Raw genomic sequence first — 13,611 nt, forward strand, 5'->3', positions numbered from 1 at the left:
TAGGCACTTCAAGTTTATTCTTTTCTTTTTTCTTTTACAATATTTGAATGATGTTCCAACATGCCTCACGATGACCTGAGCGAAGCTAACGCAAATTAACCGTCTGTAATTCTCGGACTTTAACCTCTCCAAATTTAGGCACTTCAATTATCTTTTTTTTTTTTTTTCTTTTCCATTTACTATATAAGGATGGTGTTGCAACATGCCTCAGGGTGACTTAGTGAAGTTAGCGTAAATCAGTCGTCTCTGACAAAGCATGTACATTTGCTGGTTAATTTTTCACTTTCTTGTTATACTTTCCAATTCGACTAATCCATTGGGCATTTCAATCCAAGCACATATTGTCATGGGGATCATTCCAAAGGTTGGGTAATGACTCTATATCAAGTGTTGTAGCTCATATCGAAAATTGGGTTCAAGTCCCTCAATTCCCAGAAGTATATCCACTCACTAAAGATTTATCCACTGCGTATTTTCTTGCCAAGATTTTCACCTTTCAAAGTCAAATAATGGAGCTGCATCAGACAAGATACGAATTTGCATGCCACAATATGAAAGTGATTCTCTCAAGTGTCCGAATATACTTTTATTTGTTCTTCATGAGCTTGGAGCAACAACCGAGTTCATATCTAAAGAAAAGCCAATTCAGTCATCCAGTTGGACCTTAATTTGAAAAAATTCGACCTCGCCATCTACCCAACTAAGAGTTTCAAGTCAAAAGAGTAAACTAAACTAAACTCAAAACACCCAAGCTAGATACAACATATATTCCATATCTCAAACACTAGACAATCCCCCTGTGCAACAATTTCAGCACTACCAAACTTAAGGGCCTGACCTATGCATTTGCCTATGCGGGAAATCAGCACTGCATATCTGAAGGTCAATGCATCAAAGCACAAAACAAAGTAATTTGAGACAATATATATTACTTCAAGGGACCATTTTAACTTAACCACATAAATATATTGGTTGACGTTAAGACACATAAAGTGCTTATTATTACCAAAGATTCCACATTCTGAAAAAGGTTCAATTTGTAGCATTTTTCATGCATAGAGGGCTAGATGCATTCATCATGGCTCATTGTTGCATTCCCTTCCTTCTGCTAGTTCCCATTTGCTTAGTTCCTATGTCAGTTCATAGATCAGAAAGTGCTGCCAAATATTTAAGACCGAATACAACTCTCTTTTTATATGGTAAAATAATTTTATTGATAATGGGGAGAAAAACTCAAGACCGAAATCATAACTTACACAGTTTGCTTTTATCAAAGTTGACGTCAAACTTACTATGAATGTTGCCAGATTCCAGAGAGATCCAGATCTATAGCAAACCATCAAGGGAAGTGACAGCAAGCTTTGACAAATGAGGTCCCTGGAGAATCTGCAAAATAATTATTTTCACGGGTGGAAAAAGTTCACCCCCATGATCCAAACATAGGGGTTATATAAAACAATGATAGCACTCTCTGGCTAAAAGAACATCTAGCAAAGATCAATTTTTAAATTGTAACAAAAAGCAGAATCAACAGTCCAACTTGTTGCACGACCGCTAAGCCTAACAACATAGTTGGTTAATTTATTAATAGCATCGTGACACACACATGCTCGCATTTCCCATCAATTTTTTGAATGTGGTAATGAATCTGGTGGTATTCTGCATTTTGTAGAGAATTAAAGAGCATGCACCTAACAGTCTTGTGCATGGACTTTCAGGCCACTTAGCTCCCAGGATCAAGCATGACCAGCAGGTTCATTAATTTGCAATGACGTCTTTGAAAGACTTGCTTCCAGTTCATTTAACTCATCCACATCCAGGTCATCATCCTCGTCATCCAACTCATCATTACCAGGAATGTTTTTACCATCATGACTGTCCTGGGATGTTGTTAAGGTGTTTAGCTGGCCTTTAGCAGAATCTTGATCCATCTGAAAAAGATCAACCAAGTACTAAGAAAATAATGAACATGCTTTAGTGTTGAAAAACTCAGTAACCTCAACAGAAGCAGGAAAGGTTGGCTTAATAATTTTAGCTAAAACCTAATAATTGCTCAAATGCCTTACGCATAGACAAAATAACTAGCGAAGTTCCACTCTTTTCATCCTATCCTATGCTAGGTGGTACCCCACTCCAGATCTATGACAGTGATGGGTGGATCAGAAAAGGCCATGATGCCTTCCTGAATCATATTTAAAAAGAATGACAAAATGCTATAGGAAAACATACTCACCTTTGGCTCGCCGGACTCTTTTTCCCTTTCGTACTTGTCATAGGCCCCAACATCATCCACAAACCAGCTAGAATCCGACATGAACAGCTCACGACCACTGCAAGAAAAGAGAAGACATGTTTATTTAACAATTACATGCATCCGTTAAGTGAGATTCATGGAAAATTAGCACATATAATGAGCTCAACTAGAATGATGAGTGCAACATATAATACCTCATGCGATCATTTTTGGCTCTATCTGCCCTCAGTTTAGCCGAATTGGCCTCTCGTTCTTCCATCTTCTTCTTTTTCCATTTCATGAACAACTCAGGGGTCAAAGGAGTTGAAGAAGTTAATTTTGTACGCTGCAAGCAAAGCAGAAAGCATGAGTCACTGAAGAAAGTTCATTCATGAAAATGTTAATATAAAAGTCTTATTAGCAATCAGTAGTAGCAAAATGATTGCTTAGATACAACAATCACCTGGTCTTCGATCTCTTCCTCAATAGGCATCTTATCAGTTTCCTCTTCCAAGAGAGCTTTCATTTGTGATTTTAGAATATATCCAGGGGGAAGAGCATGTCTATAGTGACAATCCTTACCACCATTTGGACAGACCCAAAACCAACCATATTGCTTCTTCTCCACAGCTTCCAAAAAGTATTTACATACCTGCAAATTGTTAAATCATTAAGCACAGAATAGCTACTAGAGCTAAAATATAGTGTTAAATCCAAATAAAAAAGGACTAACTGAACCAACACGCTTAAATCATGTCCTGAATATGACTTTTGGAAAGTTAGACCACGAATGCCTATGGACATGAAAAGAAAAGAAGAAGTACTTACTATATCAGTAGGTTTGTTCTTGTTATACTCATGACTTTTTGATGCCACAACCTTCTCCAAAGTCTCCTGATCCCACTCCTCCATCGTTCCCTTTTCTTTTTCTTTTGTTGACAAAAAAAAAAAAAAGAAAAAAAAAAGATAATTAAAACCGTAAACAAGATAATCATGAGGTTGGGAGTTTCGAATCACCAAGGAGGGGAATAGTGGGAAAAGCCACTGTTGGCCCCTATGAAGAGGGTTGGTTTTTAGGGCTGAGTTCAACATATAAAAAAGAATCACTGTAAATATCAAAGAGTGCGATCCAGCTTAACAACCTTCATCACGCTTATCACTGAAAATGTCAATCTTCTCTCCTTTTCTCTGAACATTCAAATCGTGGGAGAACTTGCACTTAAAACCCTTAGCACATTGCCCTGCCTTAAAGAACTCGCACAAGATAGATTTTGGATCAACACCTGAAGATAAGATACCAATCATCATTTACTCCAAGAGAATCAGGTATGCAGCTATGTTTGCATAGCTAAAGATTAGAACTTCCCAACAGAGGTAATATAGTGTCGTAAATTGACAAAAAAGCAGCATAGCAATATAAATGATGATCCTTATAAAGAGAGAACAACTATAATCAACAAAAAATGGATCTTTTTTTTAATTAAATCAATAGCCAACATCAAATAAGCTACCTGCAGACGTTGAACTCCTTTAGAACTTGCCAAAGAACATTTTTTCCGAGCATCTAAGCTACACAATAAAAACTAGACAAATTTTGAACATATCAGAGAAAAATATACACAAATGTTTCTGTACTATAAATGCATTACCTTTTGCTTAGACATCCCCCAATCCAACCCAAAACAACAACAACAACAACTATGCCACAGTCCCAAACAAGCTGGTGTTGGCCGTATGAATCCCGGTTTTCATTTAGGTTCATTTCATAGGTTCCTGTACTCCAGTTAATGGGAGGAAATATTTATGCAGATCAAACAATCAACTTTTCCCAAGGTTGAATCAGATCATAATCCAGTTTTACTTACATGTGGAGACATGGATTTAAAGAAGTCATACTTCAAATTTGAACAATGGTGGCTAGGAGTGGAGGGTTTTAGGGACAAAGTGCAAGACTGGTGGAATTCTTTCATTGTGGATGGCACACCTCCTTTCATTTTGGCATCTAAGTTGAAGTTACTAAAGGAAAAACTGAAGAGTTGGGGCAAAGAAAACAGAAACAACTGGAAACAGAGGAGAGAAGACATTTTGAACCAGATATCCAGTTTTGAAAATATTCAGGAACAGAGATCTCTTACAGAGGATGAGCTACTTCAAAAAACTCATCTTGCTATGGAGTTTGAAGAGGTAGTTAGGAATGACGAAATAGCATGGAGACAGCGGTCGAGAATTCAGTGGCTAAAAAGTGGGGACAAAAATACCAAATTCTTTCACAGGATGGCCACAGCTCATAAGAGATTCAATTCTATTGAGTCTTTGGATATAAAGGGAGTCACAGTTACTGATTCAGAACAGATCAAAGGGGCAATTCTGAGTTTTTATCAGAAGCTGTACAGTGAAACAGAAGATTGGAGACCTGGATTTAATCTTACCGGAAATGCTGTTATTGATAATGAGGAGCAGGAATGGCTACAAAGACAATTCGAAGAGGAGGAACTTCTTAGTTGTATCAAATTATATGCTAGTGACAAGGCTCCTGGACCAGATGGGTTTACAATGAGCTTTTATCAAACTTTTTGGGATTTGCTGAAAGTTGATATCATGGGGACCCTTCAACATTTCCACCAGCATCAGGTTTTCGAAAAAAGCTTTAATGGTACCTATGTGGCTTTAATCCCCAAGAAGAACAGTGCAGCTGAACTCAGAGATTTCAGACCAATAAGTCTCATAAGTGGTATTTACAAAATAATTGCTAAGGTATTAGCAGAAAGACTTAAAAAGGTGGTGCATAAGCTAGTCAACAAACACCAGATGGCATTTATTAAAGGGAGGCAAATTATGGATGCAGCACTCATAGCAAGTGAATGTGTGGACTCAAGAATGAAAAGTGTAAAACCTGGCATATGTGTAAGCTAGACATTGAAAAGGCTTATGACCATGTTAATTGGGATTATCTTCTGAGTTTATTGAGGCAAATGGGGTTTGGAGCAAGATGGTTGAAGTGGATGGGTTTATGTATCAAAACTGTCAGGTTCTCCATACTTGTGAATGGAGAACCTGTGGGTTTTTTCCCTTCTGAAAGAGGACTCAGGCAAGGTCCTCTTTCACCTTTCCTATTCATCATTGCCATGGAAGGACTCAACAGTATGGTAAGATTAGCTATGCAAAAGAGATGGTTGAAGGGTTTTCAATTAAGCACCAGACAGGAGGAAAATGTGGAAACTTGTCATCTACTCTACGCAGATGACACTATCATCTTTTGTGATCCAGAAGCAGCTCAAATCAGTTTTATAAGAATAATACTTGTAATCTTTTAAGCTACTTCTGGGCTGAAGGTCAGCGGGAGGAAGAGCAACATTTTTCCTATTCAAGAAGTGACTCAAATAGAAGGACTAGCTGGGATTCTGGGTTGCAAGATTGGCCAACTACCAACAACATACTTAGGCATGCCCTTAGGTTACAAGCACAAAGAGGTGGGCATCTAGGATGGGATTATAGAGAAAACAGAAACGAAGCTCTCAAAATGGAAGTCTCAATACCTTTCCCTTGGAGGTAGACAGACCTTGATAAATGCAGTGTTAGATTAATTACGCACTTATTGTGATGTCTTTGTTCCCTATTCCAGCAGGGGTGGTGGACAAACTAGATAAGCTCAAGAGGGACTTTCTTTGGAATGGGAATAGGGAAAGTAAGGGTATTCATTTGGTGAATTGGGATGAGGTTCAGCTTGATAAGAAAGTAAGGGGTCTTGGTGTTAGAAATCTGAAACTTCACAATAATAGCTTATTGATAAAGTGGTTATGGAGATATGTGAATGAAGATCGAGCTTTGTGGAAGGATGTAATCAGAAATAAGTATGGTCAGACAAATTAGTGGTGCACTAATGAGGCGGTCAGTACTTATAGTGTGTCAGTTTGGAGGACTATAAGAAACTTGTGGCCAAGTCTAAATGAAAATATAGTTTGTAAGGTGGGTGAAGGCACTAAGGTACTATTTTGGAAGGAAGCCTGGATTGGGCAAGCTCCTTTGATGAACACTTTTCCTGATCTATTTACCATTTGCAGCATCCCTGATACTACTGTGGCAGAGTCCTGGACTCCACAAGGGTGGAATATTTGTTTCAAAAGAAATTTGAATGATTGAAAAATTGGCAGGGTGGCTGAGCTCTTGAAGGAAGTTGATAAGTTTAGAGGGACTTCTCCAACTCCAGATGTAATCAACTATACATCTGGAAACATCACAGTGATGGGAGTTTCTCAGTCAAAAGAATACACAAGTTGGAAGTGCTGGAGCAACCAGGAGGAAGAACAGGTCCATGGACAAAGGTGTGGAAAAGTTTGGTCCCATCCAAAATCAAGTGCTTCACTTGGCTTGTGACCAGAAAAGCCTGTCTCACCCATGAAGTCTTACAGAAGAGGAGAATGCAATTGGTCTCTGGATGCTATTTCTGCAATGAGACTGCAGAAACAAACAGTTGATTTGTTTCTGCACTGTAGAGTGACAGCCCATCTTTGGTCACTGTTCTTCAGCCTCACTGGAAACAGTTGGACCATGCCAGAACACACAGCTGATTTACTAAGTTGCTAGAATAGAAGAGGAGGAAGAAAATCTCAAAAGAAATGGTGGAGAGTAGTTCCATCATGCATCTGGTGGACAATTTGGAAGGAGAGGAATGGGAGGTTTTTTGAGGATAAATTTAATACTCTGCAGAAAATTAAGTGGAACTGTATTGCAAATTTTCATTTTTGGTGTAAAGAAGCAAATGTAGAGGCAGCAGAACAGTTGGTAGACTTTTTAGGAAGCATATAAATAGTTTTATCTTACTGCTCCTTGTGGATAACTTTTTGGAGGTCTCCAGCATATCCTTAATGCTGAGGAATACAACTTACCAGTTTTCTAAAAAAAATAAAGAAACACCTTAAGTATATAGTATATAATAATAGTAACAACAACAACACTAGTAGTTCTCTGACAAGTCTAATGCCTATCCTCAACTAGTAGCTATCCCTATATGGATCTTTTTCTTCCATTGTGCACTGTCTTTAGCTCAGCCCCAATCCAAAAGGAAAGAAAACTAACAAAATGAAGAGATAATGACTAGTTAAGATTGATACTAATAGCATCAACTGGGCACAAAAAATCTGTTAAATCAGTTATAGAGAAAAAACAAGAAATTACCAATAGGGACTTTTGGCTGACTAATAGCAGCCTTGAACAATTCATTCAGCTCTTTCTCTTTAGCCTTCTCTTCTTCCTTCTTTTTCTGCACAATTCAACTCAACAATCATCAATAACAATCTAAAACAATTACACACACAAAAACAAAGAAGATGAAGAAAATGGTAAAGCTGGAACCTTGGAATCAACTTTTTTGGGATCAATTTTAGGCTGGACAGATTGTTTAAGGGATTGAACGTATTTTTGGACATTCTTGGACTTGTTTTTATTCTTTAAACCGAAGGTTTTGTCTTCGATGATCTTCTGCTTCTTTGCTAAATCTGCTTTCGATTGCTGCTTCGGTGGCATCTTTTATTTTCATTCAATTATAAATCACCCTTGATGGGTTTTTTAGGAAACTTTGATTAATTGTGTGATTATGGTGTTTGTCGGATTTAGAAAGAACTGAGGATTGGAAGTCACAGTTGGTCGGAATTAGAAGCGATGGTTGGGTTTGCTTTGGCTTCGAGAAGGTGCTTGTGAGTGTCCAAAACTGTAATGACTAGTGTTTTTGGACTGGGTTTGCGTGATTTTGGCAAGTACGTAATTTGTTGTCAACATTTTTATTTTATTTTAAGTGGACATTCACTTGTAAGAATGACGTGACATATAAAATAAGGAAATGCTCCTTCCATCTTAGGCCCCGTTTGTCCATAAAAACCCCAAAAAAAATTCTTTTTTTTTGAAATTTTGCTTTCTTTTTTCTCTATTAATTTTCAAAAAGCATTTTTGATAAATAGTTGTAAAAAAGTGAAAAAAATTCTAAAAATAAGTTTTTGAGTTTTTGGTATTTGAAATACAACTTAACAAAAATTTATAGTGTATATATAAAAGGAAAAATTTTAATAAAATGAATATATTAACTTAACAAACCCTACTTAATAAATTATTTTTAGCTTTTTTTTTTTTTTTCCAAAAAAGAATCATTTTCTCTATTTAGTAAGTTGACGATTCAAACTTTTTTTTTTTATGAAAAGAAAGCTTTATTGATCACCCGACAAAACTTTACATCATTTCTATTCAATCTATATGACTAAGGAATACCTTCGGTCTCCAATCTAAAACAATAAAGAACAAAATAATCTATGTAATCTCTGTATGCATTTTGGTATAAACTTTCTATCCATCTCCTACCTTGTCTACTGTCCGTTTTCTTCTTCTTGTGCTTTTCTTTTATGTACACATCTTGCTTTATCTGCTCATAGATCATCTTTGGTAAAGGAACTTTCATTTGCCACACTGCTTCATTTCTAGCCTTCCAGATGTGGTATATCATTGCCACTAAGACTGCTGTGATGAAACTTTTGCAGTTCCTAGTCCTTCTGTTCCTAGTCATCCTTCTCCAAATGCCTTGAAATTCTATGTTTTGGACCCCTATTCCCATCCACTGCATCATATCTTCCAGACAAGCTGTTGAGAACTTACACTCAAAGAATAAATGTGCTCAACTTTCTCACTAAAAAAAAAAATTGAGTAATTTGTGCTTTAAAACTTTCTTCTGCATCTTTTTTTGTAATGTCTTCTGCATCACCACATAGAGGACAATTGGTATCATCTACTACTCCAATCTTCTGGAGTCTTTATTTTGTTAACAACTTATTATTAGCTGCTAACTAACTAATGAAGCAGTGTTTAGGTGCACTGACTGTGTTCCAAACCCATCTGCTTTCAGGACAGACTTCAATTTCCCCTTTCCTCCAATAGCACCCACTCTGAATAGAGTACTTTCCATCTCTTTTCAACCATTCATCCTCCACATTATCCTTGTTTATATCTTTATTTTATATTGCAGGTTTTCCTCCAGTACCAACAACAATCAGTTGGAGGAGAATACTGCCACCTATCCTGGTCCTTTAAGTATAAGTGATTCACCCATTTCACCCACAGATTATATGCTTTTTGTGCCACATTCCATGTATACTTTGCTACAACTACTTCATTCCATAGCACACTATCCATTATCCTTAGCCCCCTCCCCACCTAATTTTCTTGGGTCTGCACTCCAAATCCCAAGCCACCAAAGGAGGTTTTTGGATACCTCCTGTCCATCCATAGAAAATTCTTGCAGATTGCAATAGTTCTCTTCATAATTACTTGTTTTAGTAGGATGAATATAGAGGACCACTATGCATGCACATGCAAAAAACATAGTTGATTAATTGAACTCTGCCTGCATAAGACAAATTCCTAGAACTCCAGGCCCTTACTCTAGCCCCCATTTTATCTATTAACATTCACAGTCAAATGCATTAATTCTCTTAGCTGAAACTGGGACTCCCAAGTATCTAAAAGGTAATGAACCTTTTTGATACCCTGTAACAACACATATATCATCCAAGCACTGTTTCTCCATGTTAGCACTAAATATATTTGATTTTCCAGCATTTGCATGTAAACCAGATGTGTTTGAAAATGTTTGCAAACCTCTGAGTAACAATAATACTGACTGGCAGTTATCTTTACAAAAGAGTAACATACCATCAACAAAGCAGATATGATTTAACTTGAGGCCCTTGCACTTAGTGTGATACTTAAACCAGACACATCTCCAAATCTATTTAACACTCTTGTTAGGTACTCCATGCAAATTACAAATAATAAAAGGGATATTGGATCCCCTTGCCTAAGTCATATTCTTCCCTTGATACTCCCATGCACACCACCATTCAATGCAATTTTATACTGTGTTGTTGTTACACATTGCATAACCCATCCAGTAAATGTCTCAGGAAAGTCTAGAGCTTCCATCATTTCCTTCACAAATGCCTACTCCACTGAATCATATGCCTTCTTAAGTAGGCAACTTTGGGTTGTGTGCTTCCTCTTATACAGTCTTACCAGGTCTTGGCATATTAGTATAATCTGCACTATAGTTCTTCCTTCCACAAATGCACTCTGATTAGCATATATTAGAGTTGGTAGAACTGGTTTCATTCTATTGCATAAAATTTTGGAGGTCACTTTATAGATAGTATTACAACATGCTATAGGTCTACAGTCCCCCATTTCTTCTGCATGATTGCATTTTGGTATCAAGGTGATAAAGGTGTTGTTTATAACTTTCAGCAGTTTCCCAGACCTGAAGAAGTCTTGAACTGCTTCTGTTACACCTGCACCCACTATGTCCAAGCTATCTTTGTAGAACTGACTCCCATATCCATCTGGTCCGGGTGACTTATCCCTTTGTATCTCCCATACTGCCTTCTTTACTTCCTCTGCTGTTACAGGCTGTATAAGTTGATGTTGTTGTTCCAACTTTACTGTTGGCCCCTGCTTGACTAATTCACTGCACACTAGATCTCTATACTCTTTACTATCCCCCAACAAGTTTGTATAAAATTTGAACACAATATTTAAATGACACTCCATCGGTTTCAATTCATGTGAACCTATTTGACTGGGCACACAATTTAAGAAAAAAGGGAAAACTTTTGAACTTGTGGTGTAAAATGAGGCCTATACATACACACACACACACACATATATATATATATATATATATATATATATATATATATATATATTTGCCAAGTGAAATTAATCACCAAAGGAGATAATTACAAAGCCATAGCAAGCTTAATCACAACTTGCTATCTAAAAAGGAAAACTCAAAAGTTACAGTACCTAATACTAACAATCTTCAAAATAGTAGGTGTTGTAACTTGGTTCTAAGTCCTAAAGGAGCTCTCATATTACACATAAAAGCAATCTCTTTCACATTGCCGACTTCTATCCTCAAATGTTCTCTGATTTCTCTCCTCCCATAAAGCATAAGTGCATTTTGCATATAGTATTCTAAACAGTTGTGCAATTTAGGATTTTCCTTTTGCACTAGTAATTGCCCATGTCAGATGGTCTTCCCATGTAGTAGCATTATGAACTGGTTTGTTGATCATTTGAGAAGTCTCTTTCATACTGTTTTGGTGAACTCACAAAACACAAAAAGATGATCTCTGTTCTCCAGGTCCACTTTACATAGCTTGCATTTTTTGTCCACTGTCATGCCCCATTTAGTCAACCTATTTGTAGTAGCAAGCTTGTTCTGTAGTTGCATCCACATAGTAAAAATAACTCTTGGCCTAGCACTGTTACTTCCATCCAACTTGAGGTCGAGTTCCCACCAACTTGAGATAAAGCTGTCTGATAGTTAGCTCATTGGTGTCTAGCATTTGAGTCTGCCCTGATGTCTGCCACAATTTTCCTGACCATCCAAGCTGCTTGCTTAGGGACAGGAGCATTATATTTTGTATGACTATAAATCATTTTATAAAGGTACATTGTTTCCATCAAAAAAGTCATTTTTTTTGCGCATTAAAAGAAAATCTTACTAACTCCTAATAGGTACTTTGACTAAACTACCCCTAATTAAATAGGCATTGAGATTTGATCATATAACACTTAAAATTCAAACAATCTGAAAAACAAGGTCAAACTTCTTTCTTGATTTGCTAAACACTTAAATTGAGACTTTTTTTTATCCAATTGAAAAAAGACTATTAAATCTTTTTTTTATTCTTCATGTCATACATTGTTTCCAGAAATGGAAAAAGTCATTACTTTTGCTTACAAATTAAAAAAATTATATATATTTTTTTTAAAATTGAAATATAATTTTAGTAAAAATCCATACATATCTTTAATTTATAATCACAAAATTCAAACAATCTCTTTTAAATCCAAAGATTAAATCTGGGGATGACTTTAAAACACTTAATGTGATGCCACGTGTCGCTATGGTCATAAATAGTCTACTAAATCTTTTGATTCTTCATGTCATCACTTTGAACAAGAAATAAAACAAAAGGACAACATGCTTACAATTATATTTTTTTAATTTTTTTCTCAATATAATGTCTAGGAAAAATCCATCACATATCTTAGTAATTTTAATTTCAAGAATTAGGGGTGGATTTCAATTGGATCTACAGATTAAATTTGGGGATGAGCTTTATGTTCATGTGATGCCACATGTCATTTTCTGTTTAAATTATGGGTACACTTATGATACGGCATAACAGTACGGTCTTACTTAAAATGGATGGTGAAATAGAGAGTATATTTTAATTTTTCCAAATACAAGGATAAGTTGTTTGACTTTAAAATTGGCGATCGTTTAATTCTAGACATTGAATCCTTTTCTTTTTTGGTTTATGTGACTCGAATGAATTTTTAAAATTCTATTCAACAATTCAAAGTAATATATGAAAGAATGGACAAAGAATGTCACATCTAACCAAGTGCTTCATTTATATTTTCGCTTTTACCTAGGAAGAAGACAGAATCTTTTGGATTCACATACCACCTTTCTGTAATTTGTGAAGATATTTAGAAGGAGTATAAGTTTGTAGTACAAAACATGTATTCCGTGAAACCATTTGGACAATTGGACTACATTTTTTTTTTCCCATTATTGATAGAGAATCCTTTGTCTCTAATGGTTGTCAGACCACAAAGAGGGGCCTCCCTTTATATAGGAATAACAATGGTATGTGACCACAATGGTAGCTAACGGTTTGGGCTGTTTTCCCTTGGAATGTGGAAGCACGTACTGGTCCAGGTATTTGGGCAGTTGCGGGACTCTATTACTGCGCCTAGAGGACTCCATCGTGTCCTGCAAGAAAATATGTGTCGATTGTATTAATTTCTGCTCGATCTTCATTTTTAGCATTGAAAAATATTTTCCCCTCTCCTATGATCATCATGAAAGACTTGTGTTTGAATTATTGGGTTTAGAGCTTCCCGATGCTATTTAGGTCTCGAATATCAATTAGTCAGACTGAGATTAACAAGGAAAGACGATATGCTTTGGGCCATGTTTTAATCGGGGATTTAAGAAGAGACATATATATTTTTTTCTTTTTTTTTCCAAATGTATTTAAAAAAAAAACATAATCTGATGTTGGAATTATTTTTCGCTAACTGTATATTTTCTTGTCTTCTCCATGTACCTTTTAATGTATCTCTTTAAACGGGATTCTCTAAATAAAATTTCAAGACTTGTTTTACCATAAAATTTTCATTTTTCCAAATATTAACCATAAGTTGTTTGACTTTAAAATTGGCGATCGTTTAATCCTAGATTTTGAATTTCTTTTTAAGTTTATGTGACTCTAATGGATTTTAAAATTATATTCAACAATTCAAAGTATTGAGATTTGAGACTA

The 13,611-nt window shown here is 36.1% G+C and overlaps 1 protein-coding gene across 4 annotated transcripts; it reads right to left on the reverse strand.

The window, feature by feature from the left end:
* Positions 1–753: 753 nt before the first annotated feature.
* LOC132049533 (zinc finger CCCH domain-containing protein 11-like) lies at positions 754–7,962 on the reverse strand. Of its 4 annotated transcripts, none has more exons than XR_009413112.1 (10): positions 7,586–7,962; positions 7,409–7,493; positions 3,376–3,516; positions 3,062–3,162; positions 2,697–2,885; positions 2,449–2,579; positions 2,234–2,330; positions 1,692–1,931; positions 1,293–1,386; positions 754–1,130 (listed from the first exon to the last, which is right to left on the reverse strand). XR_009413112.1 is itself a non-coding variant. In XM_059440380.1 (9 exons), exons 1-8 carry the CDS (start codon positions 7,754–7,756, stop codon positions 1,737–1,739), a joined length of 1,110 nt encoding a protein of 369 aa, XP_059296363.1. In that variant the 5' UTR covers positions 7,757–7,962; the 3' UTR covers positions 754–1,386; positions 1,692–1,736. The 4 variants fall into 4 exon arrangements, 1 of the variants encoding a protein (XP_059296363.1); XR_009413114.1 differs by having other exon boundaries at positions 754–1,157; XR_009413113.1 differs by having other exon boundaries at positions 1,257–1,386.
* Positions 7,963–13,611: the final 5,649 nt, after the last annotated feature.

Source organism: Lycium ferocissimum, chromosome 3, assembly GCF_029784015.1.
Source record: "Lycium ferocissimum isolate CSIRO_LF1 chromosome 3, AGI_CSIRO_Lferr_CH_V1, whole genome shotgun sequence".
In the NCBI taxonomy this organism is placed as follows: domain Eukaryota; kingdom Viridiplantae; phylum Streptophyta; class Magnoliopsida; order Solanales; family Solanaceae; genus Lycium; species Lycium ferocissimum.